At 45.6% G+C, this 19746-nt stretch overlaps 1 protein-coding gene across 2 annotated transcripts in view; it reads left to right on the plus strand.

Moving 5' to 3' along the window:
• The window catches only part of AFG2A (AAA ATPase AFG2A), a 305716-nt gene that overhangs the window by 21660 nt on the left and 264310 nt on the right, over positions 1-19746 (plus strand). For both annotated transcript variants that reach the window (XM_074950826.1, XM_074950828.1), the window contains exon 9: positions 7883-8138. In XM_074950826.1, the coding sequence (XP_074806927.1) occupies positions 7883-8138 (256 nt within the window). The remainder of the gene's footprint in view (positions 1-7882; positions 8139-19746) is intronic.

The raw sequence follows: 19746 nt of genomic DNA on the forward strand, positions 1-19746 counted from the left end.
CGAGTGAGGTCCATCCGCTGGTGTCGGGAGGAGAAGACAGACTGGCTTTGGAGGGCAGAACTCCCCCTCCACGGGAGACCCTCCCCTCCGAGACCCCTGAGGACGCCCTTTCTGCTCGGATACCATCCGAACCCCCCGCGAACCCCGAGGCGACCGCTGAGGCGGGCCCTAGAGGAGAGGCCCCCGGGGTGGCAGGCGTTGGCCTCTCCTCCGTGTACGCGGAGATTGAGGCCCTAGATTTGACCCCGGTCACCCAGGGAGAGGATGATCTACTCCCGGCTGGCCTCAGACTGGGCAATCTCACCCCAGCCCCTTTTTCCCCATACTCCCTCCCCCTGATTGCCTTCCCGGGCGAGCACCCTGCAGAAGGTGGTCCACCACCAGATGCCACGGCCGCCAAGACCAACGCGGGGCCAGCGCCTAGCATTACTGGGAGCCCCCTCCCTTACCCCTTACCCCTTAACCCTCGACTCTGCTCAGGAGGCACCTTCCTTCAGTTGCTTGCCTCCTGAATCTCAGAGCCTTACCTTTGCCCCTGCCCCCTCCCCTAGCCTCACCCAGTTTATCCCCTCCTGCGATGCTCCTGCTGCCCTTGGGGTCGTTTCTTTTCCGCCTTCTGCAGATTCCCCCCAAGGAGCAGTTTTTGCACTTTCTAGTCGCGACCCATTAGGAGTTGCAATTTTTTCCCCGCCATTCCCTTCCACCTCAAGGCATGAAATGGATTTCATAACCCCAGCCTGTCAGACCCCCCGTCGGTGGTCCGCACCCTGCCTACCCGCCTTAGCGGACCTCGAGGCTGTATTAAGAGTCCCACCTGGGAATACCCCGGGAACCGTAACCCCATCCCCCCATGAGCTGCGGCATGCACTACGGAAGTTCTTAGAACACACCCGTGGTGCCCGCAATAAGGTACAGCTAGCTCTTCAGCTCTGGGGGGACTTTGAGCAACTTTTTCGGACCACAAGGGCCCTTATAAAGGAGGGCAAAGGGCAAGGCAGGCGCGGTGCTGCGGCCTACGAGCGGGCCCGCAACTTCCAAAACGATCTACTCATCTATGAGATGGGTCACGGGTTGGTGCGCAACCCGCCGGGGGCCACAAACACCCCCGCCACCGAGAAACCTCCACCCCACCAGCCCTCCGCATGATGCCTACTCTTATTGCAACCTTGAATACCAGGGGCTGTAGGATGGCTCTCCGCAGGTCCCAGGTGCTCTCTTACCTTCGGGAAGGAGGGTACTCTGTAGTTTTCCTGCAGGAGACCCATACGGACCCGACCTTTGAGGACAGGTGGCGGCTGGAGTGGGGGGACGGGGTCTACTTTAGCCACTTCACGACTTGGCAAGCTGGAGTGGCGACCCTGTTCTCCCCCACCCTACGGCCCGAGGTGCTAGGGGTCACTGAGGTCATGCCGGGCCACCTGCTGCACCTTCGAGTCCGTATGGAGGGGCTCGTGGTAAATCTTGTTAATATTTATGCCCCACAAATGAGCCCAAAGCGGCCACAATTTTACCAGCGGGTGTCCGACTTTCTCGGCACCCTAGATTCGCACGAGTGCCTGGTCCTGGGAGGAGACTTTAACACCACCCTCGAGGAACAGGACCGCTCAGGCGCCGAGCCGAGCCCGGCTGCCGCGAATATTCTTCGGGGAATAGTTGAATATCACTCCCTAGTGGACGTCTGGCGTGACCATCACCCAGATGACACCTCCACGTTCACTTTTGTCCGGGTGGAGGCCAATCGGTCACACCACTCTCGGTTGGACCGTATTTATTTATCCCGTTTCCATCTTTCACAGGCCCACTCCTCTACCATTCGGCCGGCCCCTTTTTCCGACCATCATTTAGTTACTATAACGGTCTCCCTCCGTGCAGAGAGACCGGGGCCGGCCTATTGGCACTTTAATAATAGCCTGTTGGAGGACGAGAGCTTCGTGACGTCCTTCCGGGAGTTTTGGCTCGCCTGGCGAGAGCAATGGCGTGCCTTTCCCTCGGTGCGGCGATGGTGGGATTTAGGGAAGGTCCGCGCCAAGCTCTTCTGCCGTGACTACACTCGGGGCACCAGCCGACGGAGAAATGCGGCGATAGAGCAGTTGGAACGGGAGGTCTTGGAGCTGGAGAGGCGCCTGGCCGCCGACCCCGAGGACCCGTCCCTCTGCGGAGCGTGCCGGGAGAAGCGGGAGGAGCTTCGGGCCCTCGAGGACCACCGGGCCCGAGGTGCCTTCGTCCGGTCCCGCATCCGCCTCCTTCGGGAGATGGACCGCGGCTCCCGCTTCTTCTATGCCCTGGAAAAAACGAGGGGGGCCAAGAAGCACGTCACCTGCCTTCTAGCAGAAGACGGCACCCCCCTCACGGATCCGGAGGAGATGTGTGGGAGAGCCCGCGACTTCTACACAAGCCTTTTCTCCCCGGATCCGACCGATCCTGGCGCCTGCGGGGTGCTCTGGGAGGACCTCCCCACGGTCAGCGTGGGCGACCGAGAGCGGCTAGAGCTGCCTCTCACCCTGGCCGAGTTCTCGGAAGCCCTCCGCCGCATGCCCACCAATAAATCTCCGGGCATGGACGGGCTGACCGTGGAGTTTTACCGCGCGTTCTGGGACATCCTCGGCCCAGACTTAGTTACTGTCTGGGCTGAGTCCTTGCAGGGCGGGATCCTCCCTCTGTCGTGCAGGCGAGCGGTGCTCGCCTTGCTGCCGAAGAAGGGGGACCTCCGCGATTTACGAAACTGGCGTCCCGTCTCACTCCTTAGCACGGATTACAAAATCGTAGCGAAAGCAATTTCGCTGCGGCTAGGGTCCGTGATGGCGGATGTGATCCACCCAGACCAGACCTATACTGTCCCAGGTCGCAGCGTTTTTGACAACCTATTTCTAGTCCGAGACCTTTTGGAACTCGGGCGGAGAGATGGTCTGTCGTTCGCCCTCCTGTCCCTTGATCAGGAGAAGGCGTTCGACAGAGTAGACCATGGGTACCTCCTGAGCACTCTGCAGGCGTTTGGATTCGGACCTCAGTTTGTGAGTTTTCTCCGGGTGCTGTATGCCTCCGCGGAGTGTTTGGTTAGGCTCAACTGGACCCTGACCGAACTGGTCAGCTTCGGGCGAGGAGTGCGACAAGGGTGCCCCCTCTCGGGCCAGCTGTACGCTCTTGCGATCGAGCCTTTCCTCTGTCTCCTCCGCAGGAGGTTGACAGGGTTGGTGCTGCGGGAGCCGGAGCTGCGGCTGGTCCTGTCGGCGTACGCCGATGACGTACTTCTCGTGGTCCAGGACCCGGGCGACCTGGCGCGAGTGGAGGCATGCCAAGCCATCTATTCGGCAGCCTCCTCCGCCCGAGTCAACTGGGTCAAGAGCTCTGGCTTGGCAGTGGGGGACTGGCGGCGGGTAAGCTCCCTCCCACCCGCACTTCAGACCATCCGGTGGAGCGCGGGTCCTCTGCTCTATCTCGGCGTTTACCTTTCCGCCACGCACCCTTCCCCGCCGGAGAACTGGCAAAATGTGGAGGGCGGGGTGATAGAGCGGATCCGGAAATGGACAGGGCTACTCCGATGTCTCTCCCTCCGAGGGAGAGCACTGGTGCTTAACCAACTAGTCCTGTCCACGCTCTGGTACCGGCTCAACACCCTGGCCCCGGCCCCGGGTTTCCTGACCCACCTCCGGAGATTGATTTTAGAGTTCTTTTGGTCGGGAATGCACTGGGCTCCTGTTGGAGTTCTTCATTTACCCCTGAAGGAAGGAGGACAGGGCCTGAAGTGTCTGTACACTCAGGTCCGCGTTTTCCGCCTCCAGGCCCTGCAGAGGCTCCTATACAGTGCAGGTAGTTCGACGTGGAGCATACTGGCGCACGCCTTCCTGCGCCGCTTCCAGGGGTTCCGATACGACCGGCAGCTCTTTTACCTTTGTTCGAGAGGTTTTCCGCGAGACCTCTCCGGGCTGCCGGTCTTCTACCAGGACCTCCTCCGGACCTGGAAACTGTTTCTAACGACCAGGTCCGTGGCGGCCACCGCGGGAGCAGATCTCCTCACGGAGTCCCTGCTACACAACCCCCAACTCCGTGTGCAGGTGGCGGAGTCCCGCTCGGTGCGCCAGAGGTTGGTCTTGGCGGAAGTCACGAAGGTCGGAGACCTCCTGGACTATGACCGGAGAGACTGGCTGGATCCCCTGACGCTCGCTCGGCGCATGGGGCTCTCCAGCCCCCGTACTCCCCGGCGCGTACTTCAGGAGGTGAAGGCCGCCTTGACCCCTGCAGCTCGGGATTATGTCAACCGAGCTTTGCGCGAGGGCGCACCACGCCCATCCTCTACCCCGGGCCCGCCGGACCTTTCCATTGGGCCCCTACCCTGCCGATCCCGACAAACCCCTCACCCTTTCACTGCGAGCCGGCTGCATGAACTGCAACCGGTCAGTTTTCAACTTGCATCACGGAAATATTTGTATACACTCACGCTTCACACCCTTCACGCCCACACCCTGGTGTCCCGCCCCGACACAAAGTGGCGGGACCTCCTGCCACCTTTGGAGGGTGAGCAACCTCGATGGGCCAGCTTGTATTCCACCTTGGTCCCGAGGCCCGTCGGAGACATCAGTTGGCGGCTCCTTCACGGAGCTGTGAGCACGGGCGTGTTTTTGACACGGTTTACTTCCATTCCGGATACTTGCCCTTTTTGTAATGTGAGGGAAACCCTGGCACACGTCTATTTAGAGTGTACCAGATTGCAGCCCCTTTTTCGGCTCCTCACAAATATTTTGTTGCGCTTTTGGCTTCATTTTTCTCCCCACCTCTTTATCTATACACTCCCCATCCACGGCCCCACAAAGTCGCGGGATCTCCTGGTTAACCTCCTCCTAGCTTTGGCAAAAACAGCCATTTATAAAACCAGAGAGAGGAGGTTGGCCCATGAAACGTCCTGCGATTGTAGGGCCTTTTTCCTATCCTCAGTACATTCACGTATCCGGGCGGAGTTTCTTTGGGCGGCGACCACCGACTCCCTTGACACCTTTGAAGAGCGGTGGGCGCTGTCCGGGGTTCTTTGCTCGGTGACCCCATCCGGTTCCCTCCGTCTAACCCTTTGCTAGGAGGGCCCTATAATACGTGGGTGTCTACCCCCCCACCCCCAAACTGCCCACCCCGCAGCCGTGCCCATCTTGCCGGGCACTCTCAGGGGGGGGATAATTGGTGACACTGGGCGCGGCCCTAGGTAACTCGAGGGGGTGGAAGACCACGAGTGTCGAGGAAGCCCCCCCGCTCTAGGCCACCAGGTAACTCAGGAGGGTGGAAGACCAAGCCCCCCGCTCTGGGCCCAGGCTAGCCTGAACAGTTCTCCCTCCTGAAAGCTGCTGTGTTATACCTTCTGTTTGCGTTGTTTTGTTGCATACTTTCATTTGGTTCTTGATAATTCTTGTAATTGTCACAATAAAATTTTTTTCTGTTTCAAAAAAAAAAAAAAAAAACCCTTCCCTGTTACCTTACCCAGGGAAAAGGGACTTACTTAACCTGTGGCTAATATATCTGCCTTCTGTTACTCTCCTGTAGCCATCTGGCCCTTTCACAACTGACTGACTTGAAAGATGTATATTTGTATACTCTTTATGGGTTAGTCCAACTAACGGTTTTTTCTGTTTGCTAGGGACAGTTTGAATTTCTGTATTGCTGCCTTCTCTTTGATTGATTGTCTGCTTGATTATATTCATCAAAGTAATAGCCGTCATCTTGGGTGATTTGAGGTGGCAAGGACTGTCATAACGCCTGGCTCATTTGGGCCAGAACATTAAACCTGACCCAGAGAGCAGCATCCAAGATTTTGTAGAAATTTTACTTCCTGGGATTAGAAAAAGAGCTCCTTCCCCCTTCATTAAGGAGATTAATCCATTTGGGAGCTATAGTAGGCGTAGCCAAAGGAGGAGATAAAGAAGGTTATAGATGTCACCTCTGAGTTGAGGTTAGAGGAGATAAACATGACAGTCTAGAGCAGAGGTGGGCAAAGTATGGCCCACGGGCCACATCCAGGCTCCAGGACTATCCTGCCCGGCCCCTGAGCTCCCGGGCTGGGAGGCTAGCCCCCAGCCCCTCCCCCGCTGTCCCTCCTCCCTTGTGGGTATGGCACTGCGCGGGCAGTGTGGCTTGCGCTCACCCACCTCCCAAGCTTTCCAATAAGTCTGTCCTGCTGCTCTGAACAGCATGGTTTGGGGGAGGCAGGAGGTCCTCGGGGGCAGTCAGGGGACAGGGGGCGGTCGGATGGGGTGGGAGGACAGGGAGCAGGGGAGTTGGATAGGGGGTGGGCTCCTGGGGGGGGCAGTTTAGGGACGGGGGTCCCGGGAAGGGGCGGTCAGGGGACAAGAAGTGGTGGGGGGGTTGATGGGTCAAGAGTCCGGGGGGGGGGCCTGTCAGGGGGCAGGGGTGTGGATAGGGGGCAGGGGACAGGGAGCAGGGGGGGTTGGATGGGTTGGGGGTTCTTAGGGGGGCAGTCAGGGGGTGGCAAGTGGGAGGGGGGGGGGATAGGGGGCAGGCGCCAGGCTGTTTGCAGAGGCCCCCACCTGGGGAGTCGGGGGTCCCGGGAAGGGGAGGACAGGGAGCAGGGGGGGGGTTGGTTAGGGGGTGGGGTCCTGGGGGGGGTAGTTAGGGGGAAGGGGCGGTCAGGGGACAAGAAGTGGGGGGGGGATTGGTTGGGGTCCTGGGGGGCCTGTCAGGGGACAGGAGTGTCAATAGGGGTCGGGGCAATCAGGGAACAGAGAGCATGAGGGGGGCAGTCGGGGTGGATAGGGGGCTGGGGCCAGGCTGTTTGCGGAGGCACAGCCCTCCCTGCCCAGCCCTCCATACCATTTCACAACCCCGATGTGGCCCTCAGGCCAAAAAGTTTGCCCACCCCTGATCTAGAGGATTACTGGAACCCATTGTAGTCTATCATGTGTTGTCTGTTTAATGGGAACTACAGCTGGTCAGGATTTTTCTGTTGCAATGATTTTTGAAAGGAAAATTCAGTTTTCTGCAAAATTCGAAATTTTTGTGGGAAATTTATTTATTTGGCCATAATTTTTCAGTATTTCTGTAGGGAAAATCAAAATTTCTTTTTAAATTTTGGGACATTTTGATCTGTTGAACTGACCTGAAACAATTTTTTGGGGTCAGCTCAATTTTAAATTTCATTCCCTTATTCTAGTGAATTGCCCCATGGGGATTATAGTTCATATTCCCATGTTCTCCAATACGATTATATTGCTCAACATGCAACACTGTCTTTCCTGGGACTCATCAGCATGGTGCCTCATGGTAGTTACATGTCTGGAGGTGCCTCATGGAAGATGTAATCTGGCCAGGGAGCCTGGCCCATAAGGAGGATGGAGGCATCAGGCTCCTGAACTGCAGCTGCCATGAGGCAATGTGCTACAATGGGAGAATGCAGTTTAATGTTGAGCTGACTCAGAAAAAATGTTTCATGTTAGTTCAGCAAACCAAAATAAAGCATTTATTCATTTCTGAATTGAAAATTTTCAGAATTCTGCATCCTGCAAAAAAATTAAGGTATTTCAACTTTTTCTCCCAATTTCGGACAAAAACAAATGTTGAAATATAGAAATTTCCTATGGAACTGAAATTCTTTTGCTCAGAGAACATTGCTATCCTCCCCAACTTGATACCAGGGGCTCAGTTCCTGTCCCAGAAGTTCCAGCACATGATGATTCCTCATCTGATGAGTTGGAAAGTGCCATGCATGAATTCTTACTACTTACTCTTTTGGGGTTAGGAGTAGGCTTTAGTTTTGCTACCTGAACAAATGCATAATTCTTGTGAAAAATAGACAGTGGAGGTTGTCATTACTGTTGAAATATGTGTAAATTGTGAGGTCTTTAACACCATTTTAAAATCTAACTTGTTTTTCTGTTTGTTTCATTAGGAAGACAGTGCAGGGCAACTTTTGGTACTGGGTGCTACAAACCGTCCGCATGCACTTGATACAGCACTACGTAGACCTGGACGTTTTGATAAAGAGATAGAAATTGGGGTCCCCAATGCCCAGGACCGATTAGACATTCTCAGGAAACTTCTTAATAAGGTTCCTCATCTGTTGACAACAACAGAGTTGGTGCAGCTGGCTGATGGTGCACATGGCTATGTGGGAGCAGACTTGGCAGCCTTGTGCAAAGAAGCAGGTAAGGTATAATACTAGTCCCACTGTGAGTTCACTTACTCTAAAAATTCACCTGTCTGCAAATGGTACACACAGTACATCTCACAGAATGACTTAAAACAATGAAATCTTTTCTCTGTTTTCATATTTTTGTAAAGTTTTGTAACAAAATCCACAAAGGGCTTTAGAAAGTTAACAGACTATTGGGAAACTGGGAAAGTTAAGCGGGTTGGTAATGGGATCTGGAGCCTTTTGCTTTCCTGCCAACAGTTTGACTCTAGCCCAGGCTGTTTGAGAGCATTGGTTGTTCTCAGCCCCTTTTTCACCACTGGCACTTTTGTTGTTTGGTCAAGGACTGAAGACTGAAATATTCTCTCTCCATTAAAGGGGAGCAGTACGAGGAATATTGGTCTGCTCCCTCCCTAGCCATATTGTACTATGGACAAATAGAGTGCCTTCAAGCTGCCAGATCTGTAACAGGCACTTAAAATATTTTTTAAAATAATTAAAAAAAAAAAGATGACTATGGGAATCTCCATGTCATCTTTAGCTTATTATATAAAAAGCCTCTCTCTTGTAGGGCCATTCTTATGTTGGATTCTATTCTGACCCATGCATCGTGAATGAAATTGTCTGTTAAGAGTGCAGAATTGTTATTATGGGGGATGATGCATGAACCGGAAAGATTTATACTTTGCCTCAGTCTTTAATAAGACTAAAGAGGATCTTAGGGATAATGGTAGCATGACAAATGGGAATGAGGATATGGAGGTAGACATTACCATATTTGAGGTAGAAGCGAAACTCGAACAGCTTAATGGGACTAAATCGGGGGGCCCAGATAATCTTCATCCAAGAATATTAAAGGAATTGGCACATGAAATTGCAAGCCCATTAGCAAGAATTTTTAATGAATCTGTAAACTCAGGGGTTGTACTGTGTGATTGGAGGATTGCTAACATAGTTCCTATTTTTAAGAAAGGGGAAAAAAAGTGATCCGGGTAATTGTAAGCCTGTTAGTTTGACGTCTGTAGTATACAAGGTCTTGGAAAAAATTTTGAAGGAGTAGGTAGTTAAGGACATTGAAGTCAATGGTAATTGGGACAAAATACAACATGGTTTTACAAAAGGTAGATCGTGCCAGACCAACCCGATCTCCTTCTTTGAGAAAGTAACAGATTTTTTTAGACAAAGGAAACGCAGTGGATCTAATTTACCTAGATTTCAGTAAGGCGTTTGATACCGTGCCACATGGGGAATTATTAGTTAAATTGGATAAGATGGGGATCAATAGGAAAATAGAAAGGTGGATAAGGAATTGGTTAAAGGGGAGACTACAGCGGGTCCTACTGAAAGGTGAACTGTCGGGGTTGGAAGGAGGTTACTAGTGGAGTTCCTCAGGGATCAGTTTTGGAACCAATCTTATTTAATCTTTTTATTACTGACCTTGTCACAAAAAGCGGGAATGTGCTAATAAAGTTTGTGGATGACACGAAGCTGGGAGGTATTTGCCAATACAGAGAGGGACCGGGATATCCTACAGGAAGATCTGGATGACCTTGTAAACTGGAGTAATAGTAATAGGATGAAATATAATAGTGAAAATTGCAAGGTCATGCATTTAGGGATTAATAACAAGAATTTTTGTTATAAACTGGGGACGCATCACTTGGAAGTAACAGAGGAGGAGAAGGACCTCGGAGTATTGGTTGATCACAGGATGACTATGAGCCGCCATGGTGATATGGCCATGAAAAAAGCTAATGCGATCTTGGGATGCATCAGGCGAGGTATTTCCAGTAGAGATAAGGAGGTGTTAGTACCGTTATACAAGGCACTGGTGAGACCTCTTGTGGAATATTGTGTACAGTTCTGGTCTCCCATGTTTAAGAAGGATGAATTCAAACTGGAACAGGTACAGAGAAGGGCTACTAGGATGACCCGAGGAATGGAAAACCTGTCTTATGAAAGGAGACTCAAGGAGCTTGGCTTGTTTAGCCTAACTAAAAGAAGGTTGAGGGGAGATATGATTGATCTCTATAAATATATCAGAGGGATAAATACCAGAGAGGGAGAGGAACTATTTAAGCTCAGGACCAATGTGGACACAAGAACAAATGGATATAAACTGGCCACCGGGAAATTTAGACTAGAAATTAGACGAAGGTTTCTAACCATCAGAGGAGTGAAGTTTTGGAATAGCCTTCCAAGGGAAGCAGGGGGGGCAAAAGATCTATCTGGCTTTAAGATTAAACTCGTTAAGTTTATGGAGGAGATGGTATGATGGGATAACATGGTTTTGGTAATTAAATATTCATGGTAAATAGGCCCAATGGCCTGTGATGGGATATTAGATGGGGTGGGATCCGAGTTACCCAGGAAAGAATTTTCTGTAGTATCTGGCTGATGAATCTTGCCCATATGCTCAGGGTTTAGCTGATTGCCATATTTGGGGTTGGGAAGGAATTTTCCTCCAGGGCAGATTGGAAGAGGCCCTGGAAGTTTTTCGCCTTCCTTTGTAGCATGGGGCACGGGTCACTTGCTGGAGGATTCTCTGCTCCTTGAAGTCTTTAAACTACGATTTGAGGACTTCAATAGCACAGATATAGGTGTGAGGGTTTTTGCAGGAGTGGGTGGGTAAAATTCTGTGGCCTGCACTGTGCAGGAAGTCAGACTAGATGATCATAATGGTCCCTTCTGACCTAAATATTGATGAATCTATACTTGATAATCAGAGTTTACAGGGCTGTCTGTCAAATATTCATCCGTTGATTTGTGTACAGATTAAATGAAGAAGATAAATATGGACCTTTGGTGTCATTTTAACAGAGTCGCTTTGCAGGCTATAACCACACTTCGCTAGCTTGCAACAGAACTTAATCATTCTTTCTTTTTAAAACACACAAAAAACCCCACCATTTTCCCCCCCTGTTCTGATTTGAAAAATCTCAGTCTGAGACCCCCTCCCCCCCAGGTGGACATTGAGGTCCACATTTCAAAGGCGTTTCAACCCAGTCTCTACTTGTGCACATTCAACTTTTTCTCTGTGACCGTGGGCACTTATTTAATGCCTCTTTAAAATGGCAGGTATCTTAGTTATTATGCAGACCTCTATGCTTTTGTTGTGGTTTGTATTACAGTAGTAATACAACCAAGACTGGGGGCCCAATTGTGCTAGACCCTGTACAAACATACAGTGAGAGACAATTCCTGGCCTGAAGAGCTTATGGTTTAAGTAGACAAGATAGACAAAGGATAGGAGGAGAAACTGGGGTGCAGTGACTTGCCCAAGGTTCCACAGCAAGTTAGTGGTAGATTTCTGGAATAGAACCCAAGTGTCCGGACTCTCAGTGACAGTAAGTTTCACATGGTGCACTGTTTTGTGTGTCTCTTATGTTGTTAGAATATGATTCTCAGGATTACAGAACAAATAGAAACAATTTACCAATATTTTTTGTAAAAATAAACGTTGAATTTCTGTTATAATAATATTTGTAAATTGTTATCCTGGAGTGACCTCTGCTGGAGGAAGATGCAGTCCTGCCTTTGAAGCTGTGTGCAGGCTAGTTTGTATTTTTCCTCCTCAAAGAATTTTAAAAAAAAAGGCATGACTTTTTGGCTTAGAGACTTACAGGAAAGGAATTTAAATACCTTATGTATATATAGAACCGCAATGTCTGTTTTTCCTGATGATGAATTTTATGATTTTTGAATGTCTACTTTGCAAAGAAAAGTCATTAGATATCTTTCTGCAGCTTGTAAAATATGGCATATTCATCACACATACATAAAAGTGAGAGATGGAAAAGATATGCCTACATAGTATATAGCCCACTCTGTTACCCGTGAAGACTACTTCTGGTACATTTTGTAATGTTTTCTTTTGCCTTACTTTGAAGTCCCAAGCAATGGGCTTGCCCCACTTCCCTTAGGAGACTATTCCACAGCCTAGTACATCTCACTGTCCAGGAGTGTTTCCTGATATTCAGCCTAAGTTTTTATAGGTTAGTGTTATCCCATTATTTCTTGTTATGTCCCTGTATAACACATTAACTCTCCTTCCTTGGTGTTTACACACTTCAGATGTTTGTAGGCTGTTATCATATCACCCCCATCACCTCATTCATTACTTAACCAAACTGTAAATATTTAGCTCATTTTAATCTTTTCTCATAAATAAGTCCTTCCAGCCTCCTGATAACTTTTGTTGTTGTTCTCTGAACTCCCTCCAATTTGTCAAAAATCTTTTTGGTAATGTGGTGCTCAAAATTGAACTCAATATTTTGTGTATATTACAGCACAAAAAGCTGCATAAACATGTAGTTAAAATTGCTTAATACATTCCTAAATAATCCAAACAGTTAAAAATCAGAGAATCCTCAGTTAAGTTTCTTTCACAATTTTAGAAATAACTGCTACTTTCAGTCAATACCCTTGCATATGAGTACAAATAAAAAATGGGAATTCACATGACTACCTTAATTCTGACCACAAAAAATATAAATTCAATTTATGGTATATAGTGGTAGTAGTATTTATTTGTATTGAGATATTACCTAGAGGCTCCCGTAGAGAATCAGCATCCCAGTGTTCTGGGCACTCTACACATACATTTACGATGGAAAGACAGTTCCTGCCCTGAAAATCTTACATCTAAATATATTTATGTGCTTACAACAAGTTTAAGCTGTTTCTCGAGAATTCTTCATTCTTAACAATTATATTGAAAACGTACATAATTTTATATGTATGCTACTTTCATTAGCAGAAGGTAATCTGTGTATGATATGGTAACCCAGTGCTATTGTAGGCCAAGCTGTTCAACTGCAAGTATCGTTAAGGTTGCCTATGACATTTCATTATATGCCAGGTTTTTCTCATGGCTTGTTTATATGGAGGCACTCAGGAAAATTAATCCAAATTAACTAAAAGTGTGCATGAAAAGTGGACTAGTTAAAACGCATTAAACTTCTCTGTGGACACTGTCATTTAGAATTAAAGTGGCCTTAATTCAGTTTACTTCAATTCACTTGAATTATGAGATATTTAAACATAATATATTTTGGGTTCTTTTTATTTGCTCTTCTGATTTTTGACCCTTTCAGCTACATGGGGGACACATTTTCAAGCTTTGCATCCAAGAGGGCTAGAAACGTACTTTCGTTTTTAAAAATGAAGCCTGAGGTTATCACTAATCTCCAAAGTGGATTGATTTTAAATCAAGGTGATTTATCATGATTCAAATCTCCAAGTTGAAAGACTCAACCAAAACTGATAACTGAAATACACGTGGAAAAGTTTATTTAAATAATTTTTCTGAAGAAAGGAGCATTCTCATTGGTTAAGAGAACCATTAAAACACATTGATTTATAACTAAATGGAGCCTTTACACTAAATTAGGTACATCTTTTTGCTGTTGAGGAGGGTACACTATAACTACATGTATTTAAGTGATTTTAATATTTTCAGATTCTTATTATTGTAAATGTTTTAATATATTAGGAAATGGTGAATGATATATAGCTTATTTACTAGATAATTAACTTTTTGCTCATGATTTGTGTCAATCTGCATTAGGATGGTGCCTGGAATTTAATTAAACACACACAACAACATATAACATTTATTTGTATTAAACAAAACAAGCCCTTAATACAGTACATGACCTGTTATGCCATATTTATAAAGTGTGACCTCAAAAGTTAGATATTTTTCCTCTGATTCTTTCTAAAAGCAGCCTTTAAATCAGTTTTTGAGAGAGGCTCATGGATTCAGCATATTTATTTTTTATTTAAATGTTTAAAGAGATAAGTTTAGGCCTTAACATATTTTGGATTAAAGTCTGATTTTTTTTCTTAATTTTTCAGGTTTATTTTTAAAAAGAAAAACGTCTTATTAACAAAATTTAAAAAAATCCCATTTAAATTAAAAACTGATTTTGTTTTTGTTTTTCACAAAAATTGACTTGTATTCATCCCTGCTCCATGTTATAGGGAAAAACACCAAATACCACAAGGCTCACAATAAAATCGTGTGAGGTGGCAACACTACTAACCTGTTGTTGAGTAACTGCGCTTTTCAGCCCTGATTGCTGAGCAAGGCCCATGTTAGGAGGAGGCAGGCAAGTATTATTCATCCATTTTACAAATAAGGTAACTAAGGGCTTGTCTACGCTGTGCCGCTGTGTGGACTATGGGGATTTGAATCGCAGAGTACACCAAATTTTTGCTCTTTAGCTGCCCCATGCGGATGTTGATAGTGCGAACTAAAAGATATATGGATTGCGTTAACATAGTCTTCTTTCAAACAGGACTATGTTAATGTGCACTAGGTACCTTTTTAGTTCGTGCCAGCAATGTCCACATGGGGAAGTTAGAGTACAACATTTTGGCGCACTCTGCAATTCACACCACACTGTAGACTGCGCTGCAGCACAGTGTAGATATCCTGAGAGGTTGCATAAGCTCACTTTTTGGCAGAGCTGGAACTAGAACGGGGTCTTATAACATGGCAAGTCTCATTCACTTAGGTCAGTCAAGTGGCCTTTCATAATAAATATGTCGGATTTATGTGCTTGGTTGTGTTATCTGTAATCACTAGACACTCCCCGCACCCCACCCCACCCCACCCCACACCTGTTAAGAGCCAGAAAGAGAAACCGGGATTCCTGATTCACAGTGTTCCTCTATGGCAGAGGTTTTCAACCACTATATTTGCCTGTATTTCCAAAGGGGTCTGCATCTCCATTCAAAATTTTTTAGGGGTCCACAAATTGAAAACCACTGCTATACTGTCTAGCAATTAGCTATGTAAGCCATGGGCAAAGTATGTGTTGCACCCTCCTGTAATGGCTGATTCACTTATAGTAAACAGTTAATATTGGAAAGACTTGCATTTACTTTAATTGTTATTGGATCAGGCCCTATGGCTTCAGGCTTGAAAGGAGCTTCAAATGGCAAATCCCCATGGACTTCAGTGGGGAGCTCTGTGTTGTTTCAGGGGTCTATCTGCTCAGAGCTCTTGGGAGGATCTGAGCCTAATTCTGAACCCAGTTAACAAAGCCATGGTTTGGGGGCTAGAGGAGGTTTCTCGTGTCCTAAATTGCTTAGTAGACTACCTTTTCAGCATGAACAGCTGTGTTCTGAAGTGTTTTATCTCAAACAGACATGCTGTTTAGAAGATAGGTTGTGACACATCCTTGCATATAATGTCTGTTTGTATTCCCCTGGGCTCATTCTGCCACTCTAATTAATTGGCCACACAGCCTTTTATTAATTCTCTAAAAAATTTATAATGGTTTAAATTAACAACAAAGATAAGCACTGCACTTTTTTGGAAAACATGAAATGTTAATTATGTAGCAGGGACGTGAATGATATAAACTGTGCTGAATGTTAGAAGATGCTTAGCAACAAAGGTTTCCAAATATAGCAATTTATTATAAACTTATCCTTCTATGGTTGCCTGTAGCATTTCAACAGGGTGAATATAAATATAGCTTGATTTCTTCAAGAAGTGGATTCAGTCACATTGTTTACAGTGAAAGGAAGTATTTGCTTTGTAATTTTTAGAATTTATCTTGAACATCCTTGTTCATTACACATAATTTCAGTGTGCTGATATAAAACACTTGGACCCTGATTAGATAATATCATCAAGAAAGGAAGAACAAATGCCCTTGTTTAAACAGTGGGCTTCTTGCAATAACATCTAATTGGTTGCAGTAACTTCCACTGTAACTCTGAGCCTTTTCTGAGGTAGAAGTACTAATTTTGTTTTACATCTGAAAGATTTATAAGTCTGGCAGTTTCTTTAATGTAACTGCACAGCACAGACAAGTGTCACTTCGCTTTGTGAAGTTGGGGGTTGTATTGGCTCACTTAAATTGAGCTTGGCTGCTATTTCCTGAAATGTTGTAGAAATAAGATTCTCAGTGATGTAACTCACATAGCTCTACTGAAGCCAGTTGAGTTTCCACCAGCTGAGGAGGCAGCCTTTCATCTTTTAAATAAAACATAATTTTCAGAATAATTTAGTTTAGGAACCATAGTGCTCAGTCCTCTCATCTATTTATATTTCAGTGAACAATTCACTTAATGCAGAATCTCTAGTATTTAATTTACAATCGCAAAATGAGCATGCAAGTTGCATTATTTGAGGGGTCTGTCTTTAGCATGGTTTGCCAGGCCCATGAAACTTTTAGCTGTTAACTCCTTGCATCACCGTCTGCTAGCCCAAACTCTGACTTGTGTCCCATCTACCTTCCTTCATCCCCGCCAAAAGAACCCGGCTCTTGTCTGTCATGCTCATATCCTCTCTACGTTAGGGTGAACAAACAATACAATTTCAGTTTTTACAAATAAATAGGAAAATCCTATGCCTCTGAGACCAAGGAATGTCCCTGTTTACAGGATCTTTGTTTTGTCTTGGCTTTTGTAACTTGATCAGGCTGTCTGTCTGAAGGAGCTGCTGGCCTGTTGAGCTGATGAAATTGACAGCAGGCTGAGTGAGCCTCCCTATATGCACTACAGGGACAATCCCCAGATTTGTCATACTACAGTACTGCCACCATGACCTCCATGAGGCTTCCCAGTGAACATCCTCCTTGAACCAAGCCTTCTTCACACGCAAGCCCTATTTATTGTATTTTTTTTTTTTTTAAATTTCCTGCTGTTTCCGATGCAAGGTCAACTCCACTGGTGTTAGCCACACCTGGTGCCATCATGTAGACAAATCACTGGATACCAACTCTGTTTTCAGCACCATGTTGATTAGACCCGCTCTTGAGCAGCTTGAGTCTGAGGAGCTACTCCTTTGCTTCCACTTTAGCTCTGCAATCTTGCAGCTAGGTGTTCCACCAACCATTTTACAGGTGGTGTCGGACTGGATTGGAGTCCCTTTTGGAGCACATCAGTGCCATCTGGTGCTCTGCTTGGAGAAGTTATGGTAAAAATGGCATTGTGTGGTTCCGCCTTTATTTTCTCTTAGAGAATCCAGATCAAATGTGCTCAAATGTCCAACTAAAAATATGCTCTCGTCTCCCTCAGTTTTTAGCCTGGCAAACTCAAAGTATGAGATCTGAAAGCTGAGCTGTATTTTTTTCTTCTTTTCTTCTTTTCTCTTCTTTGTAATCTGTAATAAAGATTCTACAGTCCAAATAATGATGTGAATGAGAGATGGCCTGAGCCATGAAGTTCAGATACAAATCTGAACTTCCCTGGGGGTGTTTGGGCCTGGTGTTCTGTTTTGGGCCCATCGCTAGTATAAATGTTAGTTATTACAAATATTTTGCCTGGTTTACATTGTTAAATAAATGTAGTATGTATATGAGTGGAGTGCACTTGAAAGCTTAATTTTGTTAATGTGAATAAATTACCAGGGTGATGGAGTGTTGTTTTTTTTAAATAGGTTGCAAAGTTGGATTTTAGAGAGACATCGCCAGTTGCCACACTGGCTGTTTTGATCACTTATAAAAATGGAAGGAGCGTATTCTTTCTGCCTGAAGATTTTGTTTTAACACTGCAGAAGATAACATTGGGCAGCTGCAAATAAGTTATTACTGAGTAGTGCAGCCACATGTACATCCAGAGATGGTCATGTGGGGAGATGGAAATGTTGCAAACCTATTTATCTTTATAGGGTCCTGTACCTTTTTCTGGAGTTATATGGAGTCAGGACAGCAAATACAAAACTGAATCTGTATGAAAAAGTGGAAGACACATTTATTCAGAAATGACAGAACATAGAATTCTGAAACTTTTAAGTGATGTAATCCAGATGTGGTGTAGAGGTACAACTACAAATTTATTATTGGATTGTAATAACTGAGGCCCCAAAATTCTCTCTCTCCGATCTCTTTTACTCTCCTTCCCCTTCCCCGCCACCCCACTTCCAACCCCTTTATTTGAATGTACATTTCTGCAGGGTAGATAGTAATGTTATATTGAAAGGAGGATGACTTCTGCTTACATAATACTTTATACACTCATTAATTTACTGGGTAATGGTATCAAGTGAATCTTGGTACCTTCTTCAGGGCTCATGAGTGTTTTAAATCACTCTAATGTCATGTAATTTCCAAATAAAATCACGAGCCCCAAATCTTTTTTTTTTTTTTTTTTTTTTAAAGTGAAGCAAACATAATTTGCTCTCCTAACAGGGTATGTACAAATGCATGCTTGCTTTGCACGTGCGCACACACAAACTAAGCAGAATGGCTTTTTGTTGGCTCAGGCTGTAACATATGTTTTTGGATTGTTTTTAAGAATGCTAATTCAGAGTGATTGCTTCTATGCAGAAATGGTTACATCTGCATATTAAAGTGTGGCTAGAGGGAGCATATTTAAGACTGGATGGAACGTGTTGACCTTACATTTGTCTGTGGAATCACTTGTCTGTCTGTCTGTCTTTGTCGTCGAACAGAGGAACAGGCAGAATTACTTTCAGAATTACTAATTAGTTGAAACTGTTTTTAGTTTTTCCAAGACTTCCTATTTAACCACCCCCACGCACGCACTTTATTTGTTATGGGCCAGATTGTGACACCTTCATGCCTGATGAATACTACCTTAAGTAGATTGTAAGCTCTTGGGTCAGGGACCTTCTTTTTTGTTCTGTGTATGTGCAGAGCCTAGCACAACAGATAAAGTAAGGCTCTTCTGTGATAAAGTGGCTCCATTGACTTTAATGGGACCATTTATGGAATAAGATGGCAACCAACATGGCTAACAGTATCAGAACCTGGCCCACTGTATGTAGTGGCAGATTTCAGGATAACAGATACTCTGCTTTAGACAAAATCCGTACTCTTTAAGACAGTAAATGGAGTTTTGATTGGTAGGCTTGTTTAGAGTGGAGAGGGCATAAAAGCCCAAATGTATTATAATGTATATTTTTGTAAGTTTTTTTTTTTTTATTTCAGTGTCAGGTTCTAGTTTTGTGCAATACAGTGAATTCTGTTCTGTGGATGGTACAGTGCTTATTCCAGCCAGGGCTATTGGAACTGACTATTTTTGTAAAACTTTTCTAATAATCACTTAACTTAAAACTTTTGTATCCGAAACTAATTTTCAGGTAGTTGCACATTGGAATTCTAAATTTCTGTGTTGTGTATAGTTGTGGGTTGAATGCTGGGTAATTTATTTAAGCCCTATGCATGTCTCTGTCTTGGTCAATTTCTCATGCTTGCCTACTCATATTTATATGAGCAAAAAATAAAACGTATATGCACGAAAATATAGTTCATATTTTCTTCCAATTATCACAAACTCCTCTACAAACTATGATTAAACATCACAGTACCCCTTTCAGGTAGGCAAACATTATCATTTTATGTACAGGGAAAATAAGTCATGGAGTTTGTAATTTGCTTTGTTCACACACTGGCAGAGCTAGGAAAAGACCCTGGGAGTTTAGTCTCAGGGTTTCCTTGCATTTGCCACAAGATATGCTACACGGTCCCTCAGTGATCAAAGAACTTATGCAGATATAGAAACCGTCTGCCTGATCCAAAGCCTATTGAAGTCTATGGTAGCCTTTCAATTGACTTAAATGGATTTTGGATCAGACCCTGTATACAAAAGGAAGATTATAAACATGTAACTTAATGTAATCCTAAATTCTCTATATA

Source organism: Natator depressus, chromosome 4, assembly GCF_965152275.1.
Source record: "Natator depressus isolate rNatDep1 chromosome 4, rNatDep2.hap1, whole genome shotgun sequence".
Taxonomy (NCBI): Eukaryota; Metazoa; Chordata; order Testudines; family Cheloniidae; genus Natator; species Natator depressus.